Genomic DNA, 25,563 nt, shown 5'->3' with positions numbered 1-25,563 from the left:
TGGAAAAACCATAGCCTTGACTAGACAGACCTTAGTTGGCAAAGTAATGTCTCTGCTTTTGAATATGCTATCTAGGTGGGTCATAACTGTTCTTCCAAGGAGTAAGCGTCTTTTAATTTCATGGCTGCAGTCACCATCTGCAGTGTAAAGTCTGACACTGTTTCCACTGTTTCCCCATCTATTTCCCATGAAGTGATGGGACCGGATGCCATGATCTTTGTTTTCTGATTGTTGAGCTTTAAGCCAACTTTTTCACTCTCCTCTTTCACTTTCAAGAGGCTTTTTAGTTTCTCTTCACTTTCTGCCATAAGGGTGGTGTCATCTGCATATCTGAGGTTATTGATATTTCTCCTGGCAATCTTGATCCCAGCTTGTACTTCTTCCAGCCCAGCATTTCTCATGATATACTCTGCATATAAGTTAAATAAGCAGGATGACAATATACAGCCTTGACGTACTCCTTTTCCTATTTGGAACCAGTCTGTTGTTCCCTGTCCAGTGCTAACTGTTGCTTCCTGACCTGCATACAGATTTCTCAAGAGGCAGGTCAGGTGGTCTGGTATTCCCATCTCTTCCAGAATTTTCCACAGTTTATTATGATCCACACAGTCAAAGACTTTGGCATAGTCAGTAAAGCAGAAATAGATGTTTTTCTGGAACTCTCTTGTTTTTTGTGATGATCCAGCGGATGTTGGCAATTTGGTCTCTGGTTCCTCTGGCTTTTCTAAAACCAGCTTGAACATCTGGAAGTTCATGGTTCACGTATTGCTGAAGCCTTGCTTGGAGAATTTTGCACTTTACTAGTGTGTGAGTGTGGTAGTTTGAGCATTCTTTGGCATTGCCTTTCTTTGGGATTGGAATGAAAACTGACCTTTTCCAGTCCTGTGGCCGCTGCTGAGTTTTCCAAATTTGCTGACATATTGAGTGCAGCAGTTTCACAGCATGATCTTTCAGGATTTGAAATAGCTCCACTGGAATTCCATCACTTCCACTAGCTTTGTTCATAGTGATGCTTTCTAAAGCCCACTTGACTTCGCATTCCAGGATGTCTGGCTCTAGGTGAGTGATCACACCATTGTGATTATCTGGGTCGTGAAGATCTTTTTTGTACAGTTCTGTGTATTCTTTCCACTTCTTCTTAATACTTTCTGCTTCTGTTGGGTCCATTCCATTTCTGTCCTTTATGGAGCCCATCTTTGCATGAAATGTTCCCTTGGTATCTCTAATGTTCTTGAAGAGGATCTCTAGTTTTTCCCATTCTGTTGTTTTCCTCTATTTCTTTGCATTGATCGCTGAGAAAGGCTTTTTTATCTCTTCTTGCTATTCTTTGGAACTCTGCATTCAGATGCTTATATCTTTCCTTTTTGTCCTTTGCTTTTTGCTTCTCTTCTTTTTGCAGCTATTTGTAAGGCCTCCCCAGACAGCCATTTTGCTTTTTTGCATTTCTTTTCCATGGGGATGGTTTTGATCCCTGTCTCCTGTACAGTGTCATGAACCTCCGTCCATAGTTCATCAGGCACTCTATCTATCGGATCTAGGCCCTTGAATCTATTTCTCACTTCTACTGTATAATCATAAGGGATTTGATGTAGGTCATACCTGAATGGTCTAGTGGTTTTCCCTACTTTCTTCAATTTAAGTCTGAATTTGATAATAAGGAGTTCATGATCTGAGCCACAGTCAGCTCCTGGTCTTGTTTTTGTTGACTGTATAGAGCTTCTCCATCTTTGGCTGCAAAGAATATAATCAGTCTGATTTCGGTGTTGACCATCTGGTGATGTCCATGTGTAGAGTCTTCTCTTGTGTTGTTGGAAGAGGGTGTTTGCTATGACCAGTGCATTTTTTTGGCAAAACTCTATTAGTCTTTGCCCTGCTTCATTCCGCATTCCAAGGCCAAATTTGCCTGTACCTCCAGGTGTTTCTTGACTTCCTACTTTTGCATTCCAGTCCCCTATAATGAAAAGGACATCTTTTGTGGGTGTTAGTTCTAAAAGGTCTTGGAGGTCTTCATAGAACCGTTCAACTTCAGCTTCTTCAGCGTTACTGGTTGGGGCATAGACTTGGATTACCGTGATATTGAATGGTTTGCCTTGGAAACGAACAGAGATCCTTCTGTCGTTTTTGAGATTGCATCCAAGTAGTGCATTTCAGACTCTTTTGTTGACCATGATGGCTACTCCATTTCTTCTGAGGGACTCCTGCTCACAGTAGTAGATATAATGGTCATCTGAGTTAAATTCACCCATTCCAGTCCATTTTAGTTTGCTGATTCCTAGAATGTCAACGTTCACTCTTGCTATCTGCTGTTTGACCACTTCCAATTTGCCTTGATTCATGGACCTGACATTCCAGGTTCCTGTGCAATATTGCTGTTTACAGCATTGGACCTTGCTTCTATCACCAGTCACATCCACAGTTGGGTATTGTTTTTGCTTTGGCTCCATCCCTTTATTTTTTCTGGAGTTATTTCTCCACTGATCTCCAGTAGCATATTGGGCACCTACTGACCTGGGGAGTTCCTCTTTCAGTATCCTATCATTTTACCTTTTCATACTGTTCATGGGGTTCTCTAGGCAAGAATACTGAAGTGGTTTTCCATTCCCTTCTCCAGTGGACCACATTCTATCAGACCTCTCCACCATGACCCTCCCGTCTTGGGTTGCCCCATGGGCATGGCTTAGTTTCATTGAGTTAGACAAGGCTGTGGTCCTAGTGTGAATAGATTGACTAGTTTTCTCTGAGTATGGTTTCAGTGTGTCTGCCCTCTGATGCCTTCTTGCGGCACCTACCATCTTACTTGGGTTTTTCTTACCTTGGGCATGGGGTGTCTCTTCTCGGCTACTCTAGCAAAGCTCAGCCTCTGCTCCTTACCATAAATGAGGGGTATTTCCTCACTGCCGCCCTTCCTGAGCTTCAATGTGAGATGGCTCCCCTAGGCCCTCCTGAGCCCATGCAGCCACCGCTCCTTGGACATGGGGTTGCTCCTCCCCGCTGCCGCCCCTGGCTTCGGACGCAGGTAGCTCTTCCCGGCTGCCGCCCCTAACCTCGGACGCATAGTAGCTCCCCTCGGCAGTTCCTGTGCCGTCGCAGCCTGGCTGTCTAGGCCGTTGCCCCTGACCTCGGACGTGGGGTAACTCCTCTTGGCTACCGCCCTTCAGGCATGGGGTCCTCTCGGCGTTTGCCTCTGATCTTGGACGTGTGGTACCTCCTCTCGGCTGCGCTTAGTGTGCCGGTCGCAGCCACCTGCGCTTAGTGCGCCGGTTGCAGCCATCTGCCAAGAAAATGGTTATAGGATCATACATATGGATAATTACCTTAAATATAAATGGATTAAATGTACCAACCAAAACACATAGACTGGGCAGATGAGAACATGTACATGCATGTAATTCAACTTACCACATCACTCTATTTAACCCCCCAAATTATATGTAATTATTTTATATTGTTAGATTAATCATGTTTCCTAATGATCTCTTATTTTTTGTCTGGCTATTGATTGTGAAAACTAATAAACATCTTTACTATTGTGATTATGTAACTATTATTCACTTAATACCATTGTATCATGATTGGTCAACAGAAGATAGTAGAATTCTATATTACCAAAGCTATCATTTAATAGAAAAATCTATAATCATTTTTTAAAATCCAGATGCATATCAGAATTATCTTAGAATTTTTTCATAAATACAAAGCCCAGGTATTGCATTTGTTTTTCCAGAGCTCCAGATGTGTTTCTAATGAGTGGCCATGTTTAAAAATAACTAGACTATATGGTGATCTTTTTTCTAGTTTGTTTCACTTTTTCTATTTCATATTCAGTGTTCCCATTTCATTTAGTTTGTTTCCAACCACTCCATCTCTTCTTTTCTTTTTGATGTTCTTTCTCAAACCTTTATCAAGCATATCTACTATATCTATTATATAGATATATATATATAGTATATATAAGATAATAGATATATTTTAGAAAACATATGAATTTTTGCCTAGCTAAAAAATTTATGACATTTTGATTCCACTTGCTTAACTTAGTATGAATACAATGCTAGGTTTCTACTTTTTTTAAAAAATAGGCAACAAGCAATACAGGTTTATTGTATAGTACAGGGAACTATAGTCAGTATCTTGTAATAGTCTATAATGGAAAAGAATCTGAAAATAATATATGTGTGTATATATAACTGAATCACCTTGCTGTGCACTTGAAACACTGTAAGTCAACTATACTTCAATAAAATATATATATTAAGAAAAAAATATATGTATTTGAAAGGAAAAAAGTAAAACCCTTTGTAGATTTGAAAATCCTAGCATATCTGCTACAGTGGAAACAGTGGCTGACTTTACTTTTTGGGGCTCCAAAATCCCTGCAGATGGTGACTGCAGCCATGAAATTAAAAGACACTTACTCCTTGGAAGAAAAGTTGTGACCAACCTAGACAGCATATTAAAAAGCAGAGACATTACTTTGCCAACAAAGGTCCATCTAATCAAGGCAATGGTTTTTCCAGTGGTCATATATGGATGTGAGAGTCAGACTGTGAAGAAAGCTGAGCGCTGAAGAATTGATGCTTTTGAACTGTGGTGCTGGAGAAGACTCTTGAGAGTCCCTTGGTCAGTGGGTCTGACCCAGGCTCCTTTCAGATTGCTGCTTCTGTCCTGGGTCCTGAAGCATGTGAGACTCCCTTTAAGAGTGGAGTCTCTTATTTCCCTTAGCCCTTGGCTTTCCAGAAATTAAGCCCTGTTGGCCTCCAAAGTCAAGTGTTTTGGGACCTCATCTTCCCCATGTTGTACCTTCAGGTGGGGAGCCTGATGTGGGGCTCAGATCTCTGGGGTATGGATCCTGACTCTACCACATCTCTGCCCCTCTACCCATATCATTGTGGTTCCTTCTTTATGTCTGTAGTTGTAGATCTTTTCTGCTAATCCTCAGGCTGTTCTCACTGATAGTTGCTCTATACATAGTTGTAGTTTTGGTATGCCCCTGGGAGGAGGTGAACCCAGGGTCTTCCTACTCCTCCATCTTGGCCCCCACCAGTTCTTAATATATTTTGGATATTAACCCTTATCAGATATTTAATCTGAAAAGATTTTCTCTCATTCCATAAGAATTCCCATGCCATAGGAATACCATAGGTTTCTTTTTCATTTTGTTAATGATTTCCTTTTGTTGTGCAGAAGCTTTTTTGTTTGATGTAGTCCCACTTATTTTTAATTTTGTTGCATTTTGGGAAACTGGTTCTAGCATCAGACTAAGTGAACAGTATAACAATGACCAAATGAAAATTGAAGTACATTATATTATTTCATTCTAGGATCAAGCCCACTTTAGTTATATGGTCGATTTTTCTCTTTTCTAGGTGTATAGTCAACATTTGATTCTTGATATATCAACAACTTTAGTATAAATTTATGCTTTTTAAAAATCTGCTGAAATCTTTCAGGCTTGGCACATTCTTTGTAAGCATGAAATCCACTTCTATAGGCAGATAGCCTTGCTAAAGTAAATCAAGCAGAAAACTTGGCTTCAGCTGAGTTAAGTCTTAGGAGTAGATTTAACAAGAGATACACAACACATGTATGCTAAAAATAATGAAACATTGCTAAGAGAATTAAAGAAGGCCAAAATAAATGAGGAGATAAGAGATATCATAATCATGGATAGGAAACTTAATATTGTTAGATAGCAGTTATTCCCAGATCGGTCTAATGATTTAGTGTAATTCTAATCACAATCTTAAAAGGACTTTTTTTTGTAGAAATTGATAAGCAGATCCTAAGATTTATCAGGAAATGTGAGTAATAGAGAATAACCAAAACAATCTTGAACATAAGAACAATGTTGGAGGATTTATTCTACTTGATGTTTAAGATTTACTGTGTATAAAGCTACCTAATCAAAAGAGTATAGTATTATTGTACAGATAAATCAGTGAGACAGAATATATTCATAGATGTAGTGTCAGTTGATTTTTGACAAAGATGCCAATACAATTCATTATGGAACAGAAAATTTTCAACAGATGGTACTGGAAAAATCAGAGATCTGTGTGGAAATAGCATTAACCTTGCTATACCTCATGCCATTCACAAAAATTAATATGGGGTAGATCATAGTTTTAAATGTAAACACAAATTATGATCTGTCTAGAAGAAAATACAAGAGGATACTTTGGCAAATCTGAGATAGGCAAAGTTTTTTCCCCCCACCTTGAGAAAGGTTTCAGAACACTAGAAGAAAAAGAAGACAAAATAACTGCATCCAAATTTGAATCTTCTGTTTATCAAAAGATAGCATCAAGCAAATGAAAAATCAATCTATACTCGGGGAAGAATATCCACAATACATATATCTAACAAAGGATTGGGCATAAGATCTGTTCAACATATCCTTTACTAGAAGGATCTATGAATGGCTAAAAAGCACATGAAAAGAAATACAGTATCATTGGTCATCAGAGAAGTACAAATTATAACTACAATTTCATATCAATTGCCACTTGCTAAAAGTATTAAAAATTAAAACTTACAGTGTTTTGGTGAGAGTGTCAAGGAGCCTGAAACTCTCATATGCTGCTTGTGGGAGTATAAAAGTCTGTGCAAACATTTTGGAAAACTGGTATTTTCTTACCCTCTGACCCAACAATCTCACTCTTCAGTATTTTCCCAGGAGTAATAAAAGTATGTATCTGAAAAAAATGTTTATAGGCTTTATTTGTAATAGTCCCAGACTGGGAATACTAAATATTAGTAAACAGGAGATTTTGGATAAATTGCAGCATGTTCATATAGTGACATTTTGCTCAGTGATTAAAGAAAAACATGCACTACTGAAACACACAAAAACATGGCTGTATCTCCAAATTATGTGGAATGGGCAAAGCCAGAGAGAAGGTAGTGCCAACTATATATGAAATTCAAGAACAGGCAAAACTGTGCTGATGGAAATCAGGTTAGTGGTTGCTTTGAGGAGAGGGGAAGATTGACTGGAAAAGGGCATGAGGGAGTTTCATGGGTAATTGGAAATATTCTACATCTTGATTGGGATGGTGGCTACATGGTTGTATACATTTGCCAAAACACATGAACTATACACTTAAGATCTATGCATTTCACTCTATAAATTTAGCTTTGAAAAGGCCATCATTTTTTTTACCTTTAGCAGGAATCATACCAAAAGATTTCTTTTTTCTATTCAAAAACTTGATCTTACTTCCAAGACTCCCTTTAAACTTTCTTAAAATTTACAATGACTTGTACTTTTCTCTTTTTATTTTGCATCTTTGTTTTACTTATTGTATCTGTGTTAATCATATGTTTTTTGTTCTGTTATCTGTTGTTTTCTGATGTTGATGTCTTTGTTTCACAGCTAGATTTCACTTACTGAGAAAGATACATGCTTTGCTAAGTGTATGCAAAATATTTGTTGTTTGTATGTTGTACTTTTTCTCTATCTGTTTTTCAATCATTCTCTTTATTATAAGGTGTATCTCTTGTGATCAGCATGTACTTGGATTTTTTTTTTAAAAATCCAATCTGAAATTGTTTGTTCTTTAATTAGATTTGAAGTCCTTTTACATTCAACATAATTACTGATAATTGGATTGAAATTTGCTATTTCCCTTTTGCCAGCTGTTTCTTATTTTTTTTCCTCTTGGTATTGATATTAATTAAACATTTGTTATTATTCTGTTTTCCCCCTTGAATAGTTAGTTAACTATAAATTCTTTTAATGATTACCCTGGAGATGATTTCCTAAGAGACAGAGACTTCTGTTTCTTTGTTTTTTCTATGATACAGTAATTCAGGGGATCCAATAAACATTTGCAACAAATTCTTGTAAATTTACTGTATTCTCTTAATGTTTTTAAAGGACCTGAAATATTTTTTATGAATACAGTGTTAAATAAATTAATTTAACTGTTGTTTCTAGAATCACACCCAGAAAATTTGATACTGTTCAAGCATCCAAGGGTCACAAAAGTGGAATTATCACCAGTGATGTTGAAGACTTAACTTTAAACAAGAGGGGAATACGGACATCATTTACGTTTAGGAAAGTGAGGCAAACACCTTGTAATTGTAGTAAGTATATAATTTGTTTCTACTGTAAATGGAGTAAATCTAGTTTGAAAATCTTTTAAAGTCCATCAGAACTGAGAAGAGCTTTATCTTAACTCCTGTAATGGCATTAACCTTATTCTGCCTTGTATTGTACTTACATATATTTTCTTAGACACCCTCATTAGAGTTTATATTTCTTGAGGGCAGGAACTGTAACTTACTCATCTTTATTTTCCTTAAACATAGTACTTGAGCATTATTAGATTCTAAATGTTTTATTTATTGTACTCATGGTTAAGAGGACTAGTGTGAGGACATTAAAGTATCACTATACAAAAATAGATTTTTTTTGTGAAACAGCTTATCACATTTCTAAATTACTTCTCATTAATGCAATAGGGAAATTGAGGATGACAAATTGTTCTATAATAAGTAGATAACTTTAGGGGGATAAAGAGTGGTTTGTCTTATTTGGAAAGGAGTGTTCAACAGCTTGTCAGGAGGATGCTGTTTCGTATTGTCTCTACAGGTGCATCATTACCTGTTTTTCTTGGACTCAATGAATTAAAACCCCTTTTTGTTTTATAAATAATGACAGTGATGTTAAGATTCTTTTTACATTTTGGTGGTTTCAATTATGGGAGGTATCACAACAGGAGCTTTTGGACTTAATCATCTTAAAATTATGTTTTAAATCAGAAATCCTTTTTATATGTGCATGATATTATTATGTTAGGAAACTTGAAAGCTTCATATTTGATATTGTCATGTTGGTGAAAAGCTTAAAATAGGTTTTAACAGATTTTTGATTCTTCTGCTAAAAGTGGCAATGGAGACTTAAAATATCACAATTTTTTTCATTGATTAAAAATGTTTTTTTTTTAGCATTTGATGAATGTCTAACACAGCTATAGATTTACAAGCTATAAAAAAATAAGGCATGGCTCTTGTACCCCAGGAACTTGAAGTCTAGTAGGAGGGAAAAGTTTGTTTTCTTATGCCAATATTTTTGTTGTTGTTAAGGACATTAACTAAGTAATTTTTATTTTTTAAATTATAAAAGTATGACAACATTTACAGGAGACTTGGAAAATACAGAAAAAGTATTATATAGTTTTACAATATATTACAAGTATTTTGAAGTAGATAAATCAAGATTTTTATTTGGAGTTTTATTATCAAACTCTCAAAAAGCAATAGAATACAGAATACAGAATTCTATTCTACAGAATAGAATACAGAACAGAATACAGAAAAATAGAAGGATATAGTAGACCTGAAAAGCACTATGAACCAGCTCAACAAAATTAAAGATTTATACAAATTTTCACACAGCAGCAGGGTACAGATTCTATTTAAGTTCCCATAGACTATGAAGCAGGAGACATTAGAATATCCAGGGACATAAAACCAGGTGCAAAATTTTCATGATCACACACTAGCAAAGTAATGCTCAAAATTCTCCAAGCCAGGATTCAACAGTGGTGAATAAAGAACTTCCAGATGTTCAAGCTGGATTTTAAAAAGGCACAGGAACCAGAGATCAAATTGCCAACATCCTTTGGATCATGGAAAAAGCAAGAGAGTTCCAGAAAAACATCTACTTCTGCATTATTGACTATGCCAAAGCCTTTGACTGTGTGGATTATAACAACCTGTGGAAAATTTTTAAAGAGATGGGAAGACCAGACCATCCTATCTGCCTGCTATGAAACCTGTATGCAGGTCAAGAAGCAACAGTTAGAAGCAGACATTGAACAATGGACTGGTTCCAAATTGGGAAGGGAGCACATCAAGACTGTATATTGTCACCTTACTTATTATTTAACTTCTGTGCAGAGTACATCATGTGAAATGCTGGGCTGGATGAAGCACAAGCTGCCATCAAGATTCCTGGGAGAAATATCAATAACCTTGAATATACAGATGATACTACTCTTATGGCAGAAAGTGAAGAACTAAAGAGACTCTTCATGAAGGTGAAAGAAGAGAGTGAAAAAGCTGGCTTAAAACTCAACATTCAAAAAACGAAGATCATAGCATTTGATCCCATCAGTTCAGTTCAGTTCAGTTCAGTCGCTCAGTCGTGTCCGACATGTCCAACTCTTTGCGACCCCATGAATCGCAGCACGCCAGGCCTCCCTGTCCATCACCAACTCCCGGAGTTCACTCAGACTCACATCCATTGAGTCAGTGATGCCATCCAGGCATCTCATCCTCTGTCGTCCCCTTCTCCTCCTGCCCCCAATCCCTCCCAGCATCAGAGTCTTTTCCAATGAGTCAGTTCTTTGCATGAGGTGGCCAAAGTACTGGAGTTTCAGCTTCAGCATCATTCCCTCCAGAGAAATCCCAGGGCTGATCTCCTTCAGAATGGACTGGTTGGATCTCCTTGCAGTCCAAGGGACTCTCAAGAGTCTTCTCCAACACCACAGTTCAAAAGCATCATTTCTTCGGTGCTCAGCTTTCTTCACAGTCCAACTCTCACATCCATACATGACCACTGGAAAAACCGTAGCCTTAACGAGATGGACCTTTGTTGGCAAAGTAATGCCTCTGCTTTTGAATATGCTATCTAGGTTGGTCATAACTTTTCTTCCAAGGAGTAAGCGTTTTTTAATTTCATGGCTGCAATCACCATCTGTAGTGATTTTGGAGCCCCCCAAAAGAAAGTCTGACACTGTTTCCACTGTTCCCCCATCTATTTGCCATGAAGTGATGGGACCAGATGCCATGATCTTCATTTTGTGAATCATTGGACCTATGTAAAGTTTTGAGTGAATATAAGCTAGAAATCTAGCATTCTATTCATACTTAGTCAAGCAAATGGGACCAAAATGTCATAATTTTTTTAGCTAAGCGAAAATTTGTAAAGTTTCTAAAATGTATATATTATACTTACTATTTATGTATATATGTGTGTTTGTGTATACAAAAAGCTTTGCCACTACACTTGATAAAGGCCTGAGAAAGAACAACAAAACAAGAGACCAAGAAATTGGAAAGCATAAACTAAATGAAATGGGAGTGCTGAATTTGTTAATTTAGTGTAAGGGATGGTGTAAGAAGCTCTGATTATTCGGTTTACAGATTTTTTTTAAAAGTTCAAGGCCAACTTTTAGATACTTTTAGTCAAAATTTGTGGATTTAAGTGATCTTCCCTTTACGTAATTTAGATGTTCATAGTTTCCGAGAATACAATTTTTACCAAGACTAGTTAAAAGTAATTTGTATATTGTAGTGTAATTGTAATTCTGTTGTAACTGACATACTAACCCATCTGTTGCCACACGTGTGTTAGAGCCCTCAAAGTTTCTAGGGCTACCCTTTTCTTAACTGTCCGCATAAAGTGTTTAGAGCCTCACTTTACTCATTAGTAGAGACTAGATAGTTCCACCCCCATTTAAGATTCAGCATCTTCTAGTTACATTTAGGGAGAATTCCTAAAGTCATCAATGCTATAGTCCAATTCTTTGCTGCCATATGATTTATGAAATATTGCTTTAAGTCTTGTCTGTGATTTCTCTGGGAACACTACTTTTTCCTTTATTCTCCAGTATACTACTCATAAAAAGATGTTGTGTGTCACAGGCTGGCTGAAGACAAAGGGAATTTAGAGCATAGCAGAGAATAGGAAGAATTTGAAATGAATATTAGATGTTATTATAAAGAACAGGGAACAACTTCAAAATTAATTTGACATATTGTATCCTAAATTTCCTCAGTCACCTCCTTTACTTTGTGTTCTCCTTGGGATTTATTCTTTTTTTTTTGAAGGCAGCAGCACAATGTAGTCATTGAGAATGTGGGTTTTAGAGTTTCTGTTGCCTGGGTTCAAATCTTAACTCTGTGACTTAATCATCTTTGTCACTTTAGTATCATTATTTAATGTTCTGTGTCAGTTTCCTCATCTGTAAAATGAATGTGCTGGTTCCTATCTCACAGTATTACTGTGAGACAATATATATAAACCACTTCAAATAGTATTTATTAAATCTTGTGATTATTACCAAATCACACACTGTTTCTAGGTCTGGTTCTTCTTCTGAGAGTATTAGGGTCCCCAGAACTCCTACTAAGACAAGACCCCTAAATCCTGTTAATTGCTAAGTTTCTTCAGGTTAGGCCAGGCCCATCAAGATCCTTTCTTGAACAGGACCCTTAATCCAAAGATGAAATAAGCATCTTCAATATAAGGCATGCAGAATTACAGTCATGTTTTGTTGCAGATGGATTTACCCCTTTTTATATTAGACCCTTCACATATATAACTGGTAAGAACTACTTTTTTAAAATGATAAATAAGAACCTACTTATCCCTAGTCATCAAATGTGGATTGATTTGCCTTTTGTGAAAGCAGTCATAACTTTATGATTCATTTGGATAAAAATAATGGTTTAGGGACTTCCCTGGCAATCCAGTGGTTAAGACTCTGCACTTCCAATGCAGGAGGCATGGACTCAGTCTCTGTTCGGGGGAACTAAGATCCCACATGCCACATGGCATGGCCTAAAAATAAATAAATAAATGATTTATATTGCTTTATTTTTTTCATTAGGTTACCCTTTGGTCTGTGATAGCCAGATGAAGGAGACTCCTGCATCATTTCCAGAGAGTGATAAAGAAGCCTTACAACTAGAGCAAGATTATGTCCATCGGGTTTATGAAGAAATTGCTAGGCACTTCAGCAGCACGAGACACACCCCCTGGCCACATATAGTAGAGTTTTTGAAAGCTTTGCCGAGTGGTTCATTAGTTGCTGATATTGGATGTGGAAATGGAAAGTATCTTGGCATCAATAAGGAGTTATATATGGCAAGTAATTATCTTTTCTGGCTTTATTTTTGCTTTATTTCTTAAGGTTATCATCACCTTCCTCATGTTATAATGATGTGTTTTTAGGTCATTGCAGAAAATTTATAACCACCAAGTTGAAAATTAATGAACATTCTTATTCTTTTTTATTCCCCTAGAAATTTATAGGCATTATATTATTTATAGTTTTTTGGCTTTTTGTTCTCTTTAGATTATGCTTTCTAAGAAGATTACTTTATCAGTAAAACTATCTTATATAACTCTTTACAGGTTATAAAAAGGATTTTTATTTATAGGAAACATTTTCTTTGCTTAGTTCCTCATAAGAAGTATAGATACTTTGATCCATCTTTAATAATTGAAGAAATTGAGTCTCACAGAGTTTTTATATTATTTCCTTGGTATTGTATTATTGGGCTTCCCTGGTGGCTCAGACAGTGAAGAATTTGCCTGCAATGCGGGAGACCTGGGTTTGATCCCTGGCTTGGGAAGATCCCCTGGAGGAGGGCATGGCAACCCACTCCAGTATTCTTGCCTGGAGAATCCCCAGGGACAGAGGAGCCTGGCAGGCTACAGTCCATGGGGTTGCAAAGAGTCAAACATGACTGAGCGACTAAGAAGTGAAAGTCGCCCAGTTGTGTCTGACTCTTTGCAACCCCATGGGCTGTGTAGTTCATGGAATTCTCCAGGCCTGAATACTGGAGTGGGTAGCCTTTCCCTGTCTTAGAGGAGATAACTAGAACTTAAGCCCATGCCTTATGACTCCAAATCTAGTATTCTTTTACTCATAGAAAAAAGGGTTAGTATTTATTGTCTTTCTGTTGAGAAAATTAAGCCTCAGGTAGATTAAAAATTTGACCAAGGTTATAGTGCTCAATCTAGGATTGAACCCACTTCTCTTCTGATGCCAGAGTTTTCAGTTTTTACAATTTCCTTTCCTTAGGGATCCCTTTTTTTCTCCTGCTATGTTAGGAAGTAGGAAGTTCTCCATGCATTAGTGCGTTGTTTGTAAATACTCCTGTCAATACTACTTCCTGAGGATTGGAGCTTCCCTTTCTCAAAGTTAGGGAAGGAAGGACTAGAGTAAGGGGATTATGTAAGGAGAATGAGAGCAGTTCACTCATGGGCTGTTGTAGTATGTCAGATTGCTTGTAATCTTTACCTCATCCTAGATACTATACACCTACATAAAGAAAGGTAATACTGCAGTTGAGGAAAGGTAGACTTTATTCATTAAGAGGCAGACGAATTGCTTTTCATCAAAATAAGACATAAGTGTTCATATATTGCCATTATGTTTACAACTAAATTTGAATTTATAAAGAATAAGGTCTTGTGAATTAACTTGGTTCATTTTGAAGAGGAAATAGGTTTTAGATTTGTCACAGCTCTAACCATAGTTTCAAACAATATATCTTCTGATGTTTTAATCTTAAGGGACTGTCCAAAAATGTTTTTCACTGAATTCTGCTTTTACACTTTCTTGATGATAATCTGTGGCTTTATCTAGTCAGGTGTCATTTGTGACAGTGAAACTAGGTTGAAGTCAGCCATACTGATTCAGTCGTATGATAACATTATCCTTTTACAGTTGAGACAAATGATTTCTTGATAATCTGAACCAAGAATCTGAAGCTGATTCAAGAAGGAACATATTCAGGAGAATTAGAAAATCATAAGTGCCCTCACTCTCCATTATCTGCATTCATTTCATCTGTGGCAGGCTGCGTGTATTCTTTTCTTTCTGCTCTTCTACTGCCATTTTCTGACCTTAGAGAAGGCTCAGTAGATGTTGTCATGAATGAATGAAAACTACTTGTCTGGGTTGGAGTTAGGGTTTTCATTATACAAGAAACGGAATTATGTATGATAAAAGAGAAACCTACCTTTTTAAGCTGCCGAGGCTCCAGCCTGGATGGAGCAATGATATCTGAGTGTATTTTGAACAGCATCTTTGAGCATGAAAACACATGCATTTCTTGACATTCATGAGATGATGTGATCTGAGACATTATTTTAACTATTCTAATGTAGGATAGTTTCAGAATCTAAAAAATTTTTAGTATCACTGTTTTATATAATTTCTAACAAAATATATTTTTAAAATCCTAGCTTGGGTTCTCTTAGAAATAGTTTTATGAACAACTATTCATTTCTTTTAGAAGTAAATCTGTTCTTTTCTGATCCTAGGTATGCATGCACTTTTTCTTTTGCTATTTAACTCAAAATTTCTATATTCTGGTTAAGAAACACTTTTTTTTCAGACTTTCTCATTCCTAGCATCAGCATTAGCTGTTGGCTTTATTTTCAGAGTTAAAATTTACAAAAAAGATTTTATACCTTCAGGGAACTTATGGGCTTTATAATTATACCAATAATAGATGAGATATGCATACCCAGAGCTTGGCCGAGCTTATTTACCGAGTGATGTTTTCTGCATTGTTCTTAAAGTACTTTTAGTCCAGATGTATTTCTTAGATAAATAATTAATATTTGGTATGAACTTTCTTGGTTGTTATAAATAGTTGGGATTGCAAATTTAGTAAAATAATGATAATGTCAGGTGTCTATTTATAATGGTAAGAATTGAAGATATGATTATATAGGTTTCTTTCATACATCTCTGTTTTTGTTTGGCTTTGCTTTTTAACTGTTGACTGCCCAGTACAGGAAGGAACAGAAAGGAACTAAAGTGTCAAGTACCCGCTGTGTGCTAAGTGCTATAATGAGGAAGTGAGAAAACTGACACTTGATCAGGTTATGACATGCTCAAGATTACAAGGTATCAGGACAAGTTTTAACCTCATCTCCAACTGGAGATTTCATAGTTTGTGGCATTCTAATAAGAGAGATACCTTAGAGACTAGCTATGGTGACAGCACCAGGCTGTTAGCTCAGACACAGCAGGGCTGTCTGATGTCCACTTACTTATACATAATAGAAACTTATTAATGGTTTTTGAATAGTGAGAAGCAAATCTGTAAATTCACCTTCAATTTCTTACATGAAATTGAAGAACACCAGACTATATATATATGATGTGATCTGTAATCTTGAAGGAAATGTGACAACCTCAAAATGCATGGTCTTTTTAACTCAGTGTGGTACACTAACTCAGAGTATGTTACATGGACTTTTCTTCATATCTAGAATTCAGGACAAGAATCTTGTGCATCCTTTGTTTCATATAGCAATAATAACTAGCTTTTGCATAGTGCTTTTATGGTTATTTCAATATTTAATATGAATCATCTTTTGATTGTCATGCTAACCCTGAAAAGCAAGTATTTTTATAATGAGAAAACAGAGGCTCTGAGAGATTAGCTAATTATTACTCAAGACAGAATTCAGATCAAGAGTTTAATATGATCTTTTCATTGTACTTTATGCCTTTGCTTATTCCTCTGCCCTTTAAACTATATGTTGACAATCTGATTTTCCTATAATTGCATGTTTTCTCAGTAGTTCTTAATATGCTCTCTTTTTTAAATTTATTTTTTATTGAAGGATAATTGCTTTATAGAATTTTATTGTTTTCTGTCAAACCTCAATATGAATCAGCCATAGATATACATATATTCCCTCCCTTTTGAACCTCCCTCCCATCTCCTGCCCCATCCTACCCCTCAAGGTTGATACAGAGCCCCTGTTTGAGTTTCCTGAGCCATACAGCAAATTCCTGTTGGCTATCTATTTTACATATGGTAATGTAAGTTTCCATGTTACTCTTTCCATACATCTCACCCTCTCCTTCCCTTCCCCCCTGTCCATAAGTCTACTCTCTATGTCTGTTTCTCCACTTCTGTCCTATAAATAAATTCTTCAGTACCATTTTTCTAGATTCCATATATATGCATTAGAATACGGTATTTATCTTTCTCTTTCTGACTCACTTCACTCTGTATAATAGATTCTAGGTTCATCCACCTCATCAGAACTGACTCAAATGTGTTCCTTTCTATGGCTGAGTAATATTCTATTGTGTATGCATACCACAACGTTTTTATCCATTCATCTGTTGATGGACATCTAGGTTGCTTCCATATTCTAGCTATTGTAAATAGTGCTTCAATGAACAATGGGATACATGAGTCTTTTTTGATTTTGGTTTCCTCACGGTATATGCCTAGAAGTGGGATTGCTGGTTTTATTCCTGGTTTTTTAAGGAATCTCCATACTGTCTTCCATAGTGGCTGTATCAATTTTTATTCCCATCAACAGTGCAACAGCATTCCCTTTTCTCCACACCCTCTCCAAAATTTATTGTTTGTAGACTTTTTGATGATGGCCATTCTGACCAGTATAAGGTGATATCTCATTGTAGTTTTGATTTGCTTTTCTCTAATAATGAGTGATGTTGAGCATCTTTTCATGTGTTTGTTAGCCATCTGTATGTTTTCTTTGGAGAAATGTCTGTTTAGGTCTTTTTCCCACTTTTTGATTGGTTTGTTTTTCTGGCATTGAGTTATATGAGCTGCTTGTATGTTTTGGACGTTAATCCTTTGTCAGATTTTTCATTTGCTATTATTTTCTCCCATTCTGATGGTTATTTTTTCACCTTGCTTATAGTTTCCTTAGCTGTGCAAAACCTTTTAAGTTTAATCAGGTCCCACTTTTTTACTTTAGTTTTTATTTCTGTTACTCTAGGGGGTAGGTCATAGAGGATCTTGCTTTGATTTATGTCATCAAGTGTTCTACCTATGTTTTCCTCTAAGAGTTTTGTGGTTTCTGTTCTTACATTTAGGTCTTTCATCCATTTTGAGTTTATCTTTGTGTTTGGTGTTAGGAAGTGTTCTAATTTCATTCTTTTACATGTAGCTGTCCAGTTTTCCCAGCACCATTTATTGAAGAGGCTATCTTTTCCCTATTGTATAGTCTTGCTTCCTTTGTTGAAAATAAGGTACCTATAGGTGCATGGGTTTATTTCTGGGCTTTCTATCTTGTTCCAATGGTCTGTATTTCTGTTTTTGTGCCAGTACCATACTGTCTTGATGGCTGTAGCTTTGTAGTATAATCTGATGTCAGGAGGGTTGATTCCTCCAGTTGCATTCTCATGACTGCTTTGGATATTTGGGGTCTTTTGTGTTTCCATATGAATTGTGAAATTTTTTCTTCTAGTTCTGTGAAAAATGCCATTGGTAATTTGATAGGGATCGCATTGACTCTGTAGATTGCATTTGGTAGTATAGTCATTTTCACAGTATTGATTCTTCCTACCCAGGAACATGGAATATCTCTCCATCTGATTATTTCCACTTTGATTTCTTTCATTAGTGTCTTATACTTTTCTATGTACAGTTCTTTTGTCTCCTTAGGTAAGTTTATTCCTAGATATTTAATTCTTTTTGTTGCAGTGGTAAATGGCATTGATTCCTTAATTTCTGTGATGTTTCATTGTTAGTATATAGAAATGCAAGTGATTTCTGTGTATTGATTTTGTATCCCACAACTTTGCTAAACTCACTGATCAGCTCTAGTAATTTTCTGATACTGTCTTTAGGGTTTTCTATGTACAGTATCATGTCATCTGCAAACAGTGAGAGCTTTACTTCTTTTCCAGTCTGGATTCCTTTTATTTATTTTTCTTCTCTGATTGCTGTAGCTAGGACTTCCAGAACTATGTTGAATAATAGTGGTGAAAGTGGACACCCTTGTCTTGTTCCTGATCTTCGACTAGGGAATGCTTTCAGTTTTTTACCATTGAGAATAATGTTTGCTGTAGGCTTAACTTACATGGCCTTTACCAAGTTGAGGTAGGTTCCTTCTATGCCCATTTTTGAAAGAGATTTATTCATAAATGGGTGCTGAATTTTGTCAAAGACTTTTTCCACATCTATTGAGATTATCGTATGGTTTTTATCTTTCAGTTTGTTAATATGATGTATCACATTGATTGATTTGCATATATTGAATCCTTGCATTCCTGGAATAAACCCAACTTGATCATGGTGTATGAGCTTTTGAATATGTTGCTGAATTCTGTTTGCTAAAATTTTGTTGAGGATTTTTGCATCTATGCTCATCAGTGATATTAGCCTGTAGTTTTCTTTTTTTGTATTGTCTTTGTCTGGTTTTGGTATCAGGGTGATGGTGTCCTCGTAGAATGAGTTTAGAAGTGTTCCTTCCTCTGCAATTTTTTGGAAGAGTTTTAGAAGAATAGGCATTAGCACTTCTCTAAATGTTTGATAGAATCTCTTGTGAAGCCATCTGGTCCTGGGCTTTTGTTTTTTGGGAGATTTTTGATCACAGCTTCAATTTCAGTGCTTGTAATTGTGTTTTTCATAATTTCTATTTCTTCCTGGTTCAGTCTTGGAAGATTGAACTTTTCTAAGAATCTGTCCATTTCTTCTAAACTATCCATTTTATTGCCATATAGCTGTTGCTGGGAAAGATTGAGGGCAGGAGAAGGGGACGACAGAGGATGAGATGGTTGGATGGCATCACTGACACAATGGACATTGGTTTGGGTGGACTCTGGGAGTTGGTGATGGACAGGGAGGCCTGGCGTGCTGCAGTTCGTAGGGTCCCAAAGAGTTGGACATGACTGAGCAGCTAAACTGAGCTGAATGCTGCTGCTGCTGCTGTTGCTAAGTCGCTTCAGTCATGTCCGACTCTGTGCGATCCCAGAGACGGCAGCCCACCAGGCTCCTCCGTCCCTGGGATTCTCCAGGCAAGAACACTGGAGTGGGTTGCCATTTACTTCTCCAATGCATGAAAGTGAAAAGTGAAACGGAATTCGCTCAGTCGTGTCCAACTCTTAGCGACCCCATGGACTGCAGCCTACCAGGCTCCTCTGTCCATGGGATTTTCCAGGCAAGAGTACTGGAGTGGGGTGCCATCGCCTTCTCTGACTGAACTGAATAGTCTCTTATAATCTTTGTATTTCTGCAATGTCTGTTGTAACCTCTCCTTTTTCACTTCTAATTTTGTTGATTTGATTCTTCTCTCTCTTTTTCTTGATGAGTCTGGCTAAAGGCTTGTCAATTTTGTTTATCTTCTCAAAGAACCAGCTTTTGGTTTTATTAAGCTTTACTATTGTTTCTTTCATTTTTTTCCCATTTATTTCTGCTCTGATCTTTATGATTTCTTTCCTTCTACTAATTTTGAGGTTTTTGTGTTCTTCTTTTTCCAGTTGTTTTAGGTGTAAAGTTAGGTTGGCTATTCAGTATTTTTCTTGTTTCTTGAGGTAGGATTGTATTGCTATAAACTTCCCACTTAGAACTGCTTTTGCTGCATCCCATAGGTTTTGAGTTGTCATGTTTTCATAGTCATTTGTTTCTAGAGTTAGTAGTATTTGTTATGGATTAGATGTGAGGTCCCCCAGAGAATGAGGAGTCAGATGCCTGGCTTTATGTTCTGAGCAGCTAGATGGATAATGCTGTCATCTTCAATGACCCTTGTTAAGTTGGTTTAGCCGGAATGCCCTGATGTTTCCTCTTAGTGATTTTTCATCCACAGTCCCCAACTCTGCTCCGGATCTCATGGCTGACCATTTGGAGAACAGCATCTGAAACTGAGACATGGTACCTCTCCTTCTAATTCATGCTGACCCCAGTAGAGTGGAGATGGGAGAGGCTGGATGGTCTGTTCCCAGACTGTCCCCTGCCGAAACCAATTTCCCAGGGTGCCTGCCTTGGAGGGGACTGTAGGGACCCACACTCAGAAAACACTGCTTAGTTTGGTATTTAAATCCAGCATGCCAGAAATAACATTCCTTCTTCCTGCGCCACAATCTCTTAGTCTATGCCCACAAAATGCTGGCTTAACAAAAACTAAGGCAGATTGCACAGAAAAAAAAACGCAGAACCAGTGGGAGCTAGACTTGAGAAGGTGGCTCATGTGCTGTATATTTTTAAGAAATAAAAACAGTATAAGCACAACTTAGAAAATGGGTGAAGTAAAATATATTCCCTTATAATCCTAGTCCCCTAATAAACAAGTTTATTGTGAGGATATCCTTTTAGTGTTTTCTTTCCAATATTTTGTTTAATGTAGTCGTGAGTATATATACAATTTGATAATCAAATATATCACTTAATATTTCTGTCTTGATATGTAGTCTTAGTTCCTGGACTTTATAATATTCTAAGACGTGTCTATAACTTGACATTTGGTTATGTTCAGTTTGGAGCGATTAAATAACACTGTATTGAACATGTATATTAAATACAATATGACAAGAGGAAGAACATGAATTTTTAGAGTGTAACAGACCTGGGTTTAAATCCTTGCATCCACTTTACTACTGCTCAACTTAGGGCAAATTACTTATATTCTTTGAGATAGAGTTTCCTCATCAGGAATGTAGTAATAATAATATATGACTCATAGTGTATTATCAGAGTTAAGTACATTTTTTATTGAAGTATAGTTGCTTTATGATGTTATGTTAATGTACCCCAGTATTCATTGCAGCACTATTTACAATAGCCAAGACATGGAAGCAACCTAAATGTCCATTAACAGATGAAGGAAGATGTGATATATATATCCAATGGAATAGTATGCAGCCATGAAAAGAAATGAAATTGGGTCATTTGTAGAGATGTGGATGGACTTAGAGTCTGTCATACAGAGTGAAGTAAGTCAGAAAAAGAAAAACAAGTATCATATTAATGCATATATGTGGAATCTAGAAAAATAGTAGATGTGCAGAATAGGAATAGAGATGCAGACGTAGATAATGAGCGTGTAGACACTGGGTGGAGGCAGGGAAGGGGAGGGTGGGAAGAACTGGGAAATTAGGACTGACATATGTATAAAATAGATGATGGAAGAGTTAAGTACATTGTTTACTTGTGTGTTTTTTAAAAAATTTATGTTGGATTGTAGTTGATTTATAATGTTGTGGTAGTTTCAGGTGCAAAGCAGAGTGATTCAGTTATTCATGTACATATATCTATTCCTTTTCAGATTCTTCTCCCAGTAGGTTATTACAGAGGATTGAGTAGATTTCTGTTGGTTTTCTATTTTATATATATTGAGAGTGTGTATCTGTTAATCCCAACCTCCTCAGTTGTCCCTCCTCCCATGTTTCCCTTTTGGAAATCATAAGTTTGTTTTCTAAGTCTGTGAATCTGTTTCTGTTTTATAAATAAGTTTACTTGTATCGTTAAAAAGAATTTTACATATACATTGTATTTAATAATATATATATATTTATCTTTCTGACTTACTTCACTTAGTATGATAAACCTCTAGGTTCATTCATGTTGCCACAAATGGCATTATTTCATTTTTATGGCTGAGTAATATTCTGCTGTGTGTTTGTATATATATATACACACACAAACATACATATATATATATAAATATATATACACACACCAACATTTTTATATACACACCACATCTTCCTTATCCATTTGTATGTTGTGAATGTTGGGGTTGTTTCCACATCTTGGCTATTGTAAATAATGCTGCAATGAACATCAAGGTGCATGTATCTTTTTGAATTATGGTTTTCTCTGATATATGCCCAAGAGAAGGATTGCTGGATCATATAGTTGTTCTATTTTTATTTTTTTAAGTAACTTCTGTACTCTTCTTGAAAGTGGCTATGCCAATTTACGCTCCCAACAATAGTGTAGGAGAGTTCTCTTTCCTCCACACTCTAACCTTTATTGTTCATAGACTTTTTAATGACAGCCATTCTGACTGGTGTGAGGTGATACCTCATTATAGTTTTGATTTGTATTTCTCTGATTATTAGTGATGTTGACCATCTTTTCTTGTGCTTTTTGTCTATCTGTATGGAAATGTCTACTTAGATTTTCTGCCCAATTTTTTAATTCAGTTGTTTGTTCTTTGGATATTGAGATGCCTGAGATGTTTGTATATTTTTGAGATATACAAAATATATTGTCAGGATTTTTTTTTTTTTTTGAGATATACAAAATACCTTGTTGGTTGCTTCATTTGCAAATATTTTCTCCCATTCTCTGAGCTGTCTTCTTATTTTGTTTATGGTTTCCTTTGTGTCCAAAAACTATTAAGTTTAATTAGGTCCCATTTGTTTACTTTTGTTTGTTTGTTTGTTTTCATTATTCTTGGTGGTGGATCCAAAAAGATAGGGCTGCAATTTATATCAAAGAGTGTTTTGCCTGGTTGTGTGTGTGTGTGTGTGTGTGTGTGTGTGTGTGTGTGTAAGAGTTTTATAGTATCTGGTTTTACATTTAGGTCTTTAATCCATTTTGAGTTTATTTAATTGTAGTAGTCTGACACGACTGAGCAACTTCACTTTCACTTTTCACTTTCATGCATTGGAGAAGGAAATGGCAACCCACTCCAGTGTTCTTGCCTGGAGAATCCCAAGGACGGGGGCGCCTGGTGGGCTGCCATCTATGGGGTCGCACAGAGTTGGACATGACTGAAGCAACTTAGTAGCAGCAACAGCAGCAGCAGTCTGTTAGGAGCCTTTGGATTTCTGTGATACTAGTTGTGATTTTTTCCCCATTTCTAATTTTATTGTTTTGAGTCCTTTCTCCTTTTTTCCTTGATAAATCTGGCTAAAGGTTTATCAATTTTTTTTATCTTCTCAAAGAACCAGCTTTTAGTTTCATTGATTTTTTTTCTCTTTCTTCATCTATTTCATTTATTCCTGCTCTGATCTGTATGATTTTTTCCCTTCCACTAACTTTGGGTTTTGTTTGTTCTTCTTTCTCTAATTGTTTAAAGTTAGGTTTATTTGAGATTTTTCTCTTTCTTGAAGTAAGATTGTATTGCTATAAACTTCCCTTTTAGAACTGCTTTTGCTGCTACCCATAGGTTTTGGATCTTTGTACTTTGTCTAATTGCAGTGAGCAGGGGCTACTGTTCATTGCAATGCACGGACTTCTCATTGCAGTGGCTTATCTGGTTGCAGAGCACAGGTGCAAGGGATTCAGTAGCTGTGGTGCATAGTCTTAGTTGCTCTGCAGCATGTAGGATCTTCCCAGGCTAGGGATCAAACCCATGTCCCCTGCATTGGCAGCCATATTCTTAACCACTGACCACCAGGGAAGTGCCTGTTGGATGTTTCTTGTATCTCCTCAGTTTGTGCCTCCATTCTTTTTCCAAGATCTTGGATCATCTTTACTATCATTACTCTGGACTCTTTTTTGGGTAGATTGCCTGTCTCTCCACTTGTTTTTCTCAGTTTTTATCTTGTTCCTTTATCTGGAACATATTTCTCTGCCATCTCACTTTGTCTCACTTTTGTCAACTAGAAAAATATGTACAATGTGAGAATGCAAGTTAGGTTTTATTTGGGGCAAAATGAAGACTGCAGCTCCAGAAACAGTATCTCAGATAGCTGAGAAACTGCCCCAAATTGGTAGTGAAAGAAGCTCAATATATATTATTTTGGTGAAAGGGGAGTTCAGTGCAATCCAGTGCTTACCTTACAAAAGGTTTTCTGCTAGTCATGAGGAAGTGATGTCACCATGAAGGGATTTAGTGCTTTTCTAGATCTGAGGAGATAAGGATCATGAAATCAGTTCTGAAAATATCTGTCTAAAGACTTGTTCCACCAATTTCCTTGGAGCACAGAGTGCCTCACTCTCCACCCTGAATTCCCTTCAGACTGTGAAAGTCAACAGCTGTAGCAACAGAGGATTCAGTCTCTGCAGAGGCAGATGGCAAATGCCCTTTGCAAGTGCCAATAGAGGACCCCTTCATGGTAATAAATTTGACCATACTTTGGGAGGCATTTCATGACCATTCCATTCCACATTGCTAGGAAGACTCATTCCTCGTTCTGGAGAAAGCTACTCAGCGTGCTATTACTGGATTAGGTCTTAATAGTCAAAGATCTCTAGACACTTGTCTTCTAGTTATGGTCCAGTTATGTCTTTTTCCAGTCCTTGCTGCAGGTTGTGAGGCATCTCATCTTTGTCAAAAGATTGATTACTGAGATAAGCCTCAGAAACAAGCTTAGAATATCCTTTAATAATTCAATTAAATTTTATATTCAGTTCAGTTCAGTTCAGTCACTCAGTCGTGTCCGACTCTTTGCAACCCATGAATCACAGCATACCAGACCTCCCTGTCCATCACCAACTCCCGGAGTTCACTCAAACTCATGTCCATCGAGTCAGTGATGCCATCCAGACTTCTCATCCTCTGTCGTCCCCTTCTCCTCCTGCCCCCAATCCCTCCCAGCATCAGAGTCTTTTCCAGTGAGTCAGCTCTTCACATGATGTGGCCAAAGTACTGGAGTTTCAGCTTCAGCATCAGTCCTTCCAATGAACACCCAGGACTGATCTCCTTTAGAATGGACTGGTTGGATCTCCTTGCGGTCCAAGGGACTCTCAAGAGTCTTCTCCAACACCACAGCTCAAAAGCATCAATTCTTCGGCACTCAGCTTTCTTCACAGTCCAACTCTCACATCCATACATGACCACTGGAAAAACCATAGCCTTGGCTAGACAGACCTTTGTTGGCAAAGTAATATCTCTGCTTTTGAATATGCTATCTAGGTTGGTCATAACTTTCCTTCCAAGGAGTAAGCGTCTTTTAATTTCATGGCTGCAATCATCATCTGCAGTGATTTTGGAGCCCCCCAAAATAAAGTCAGCTACTGTTTCCACTGTTTCCTCATCTATTTCCCATGAAGTGATGAGACCAGATGCCATGATCTTCGTTTTCTGAATGTTGAGCTTTAAGCCAACGTTTTCACTCTCCTCTTTCACTTTCATCA

General features: G+C 37.0%; 1 protein-coding gene across 1 annotated transcript in view; it reads left to right on the top strand.

The window, feature by feature from the left end:
- The window catches only part of ALKBH8 (alkB homolog 8, tRNA methyltransferase), a 119,326-nt gene that overhangs the window by 69,615 nt on the left and 24,148 nt on the right, over positions 1-25,563 (top strand). The window contains exons 9-10 of the mRNA XM_052653219.1: positions 7,940-8,091; positions 12,627-12,883. Coding sequence (XP_052509179.1) covers positions 7,940-8,091; positions 12,627-12,883 — 409 coding nt within the window. The remainder of the gene's footprint in view (positions 1-7,939; positions 8,092-12,626; positions 12,884-25,563) is intronic.

The sequence above is a fragment of the Budorcas taxicolor genome, chromosome 15 (assembly GCF_023091745.1).
Source record: "Budorcas taxicolor isolate Tak-1 chromosome 15, Takin1.1, whole genome shotgun sequence".
Classification (NCBI taxonomy): Eukaryota; Metazoa; Chordata; class Mammalia; order Artiodactyla; family Bovidae; genus Budorcas; species Budorcas taxicolor.
The sequence above is the reverse complement of the archived record's forward strand: the minus strand, read 5'-3'. Positions and strand labels throughout refer to the sequence as shown.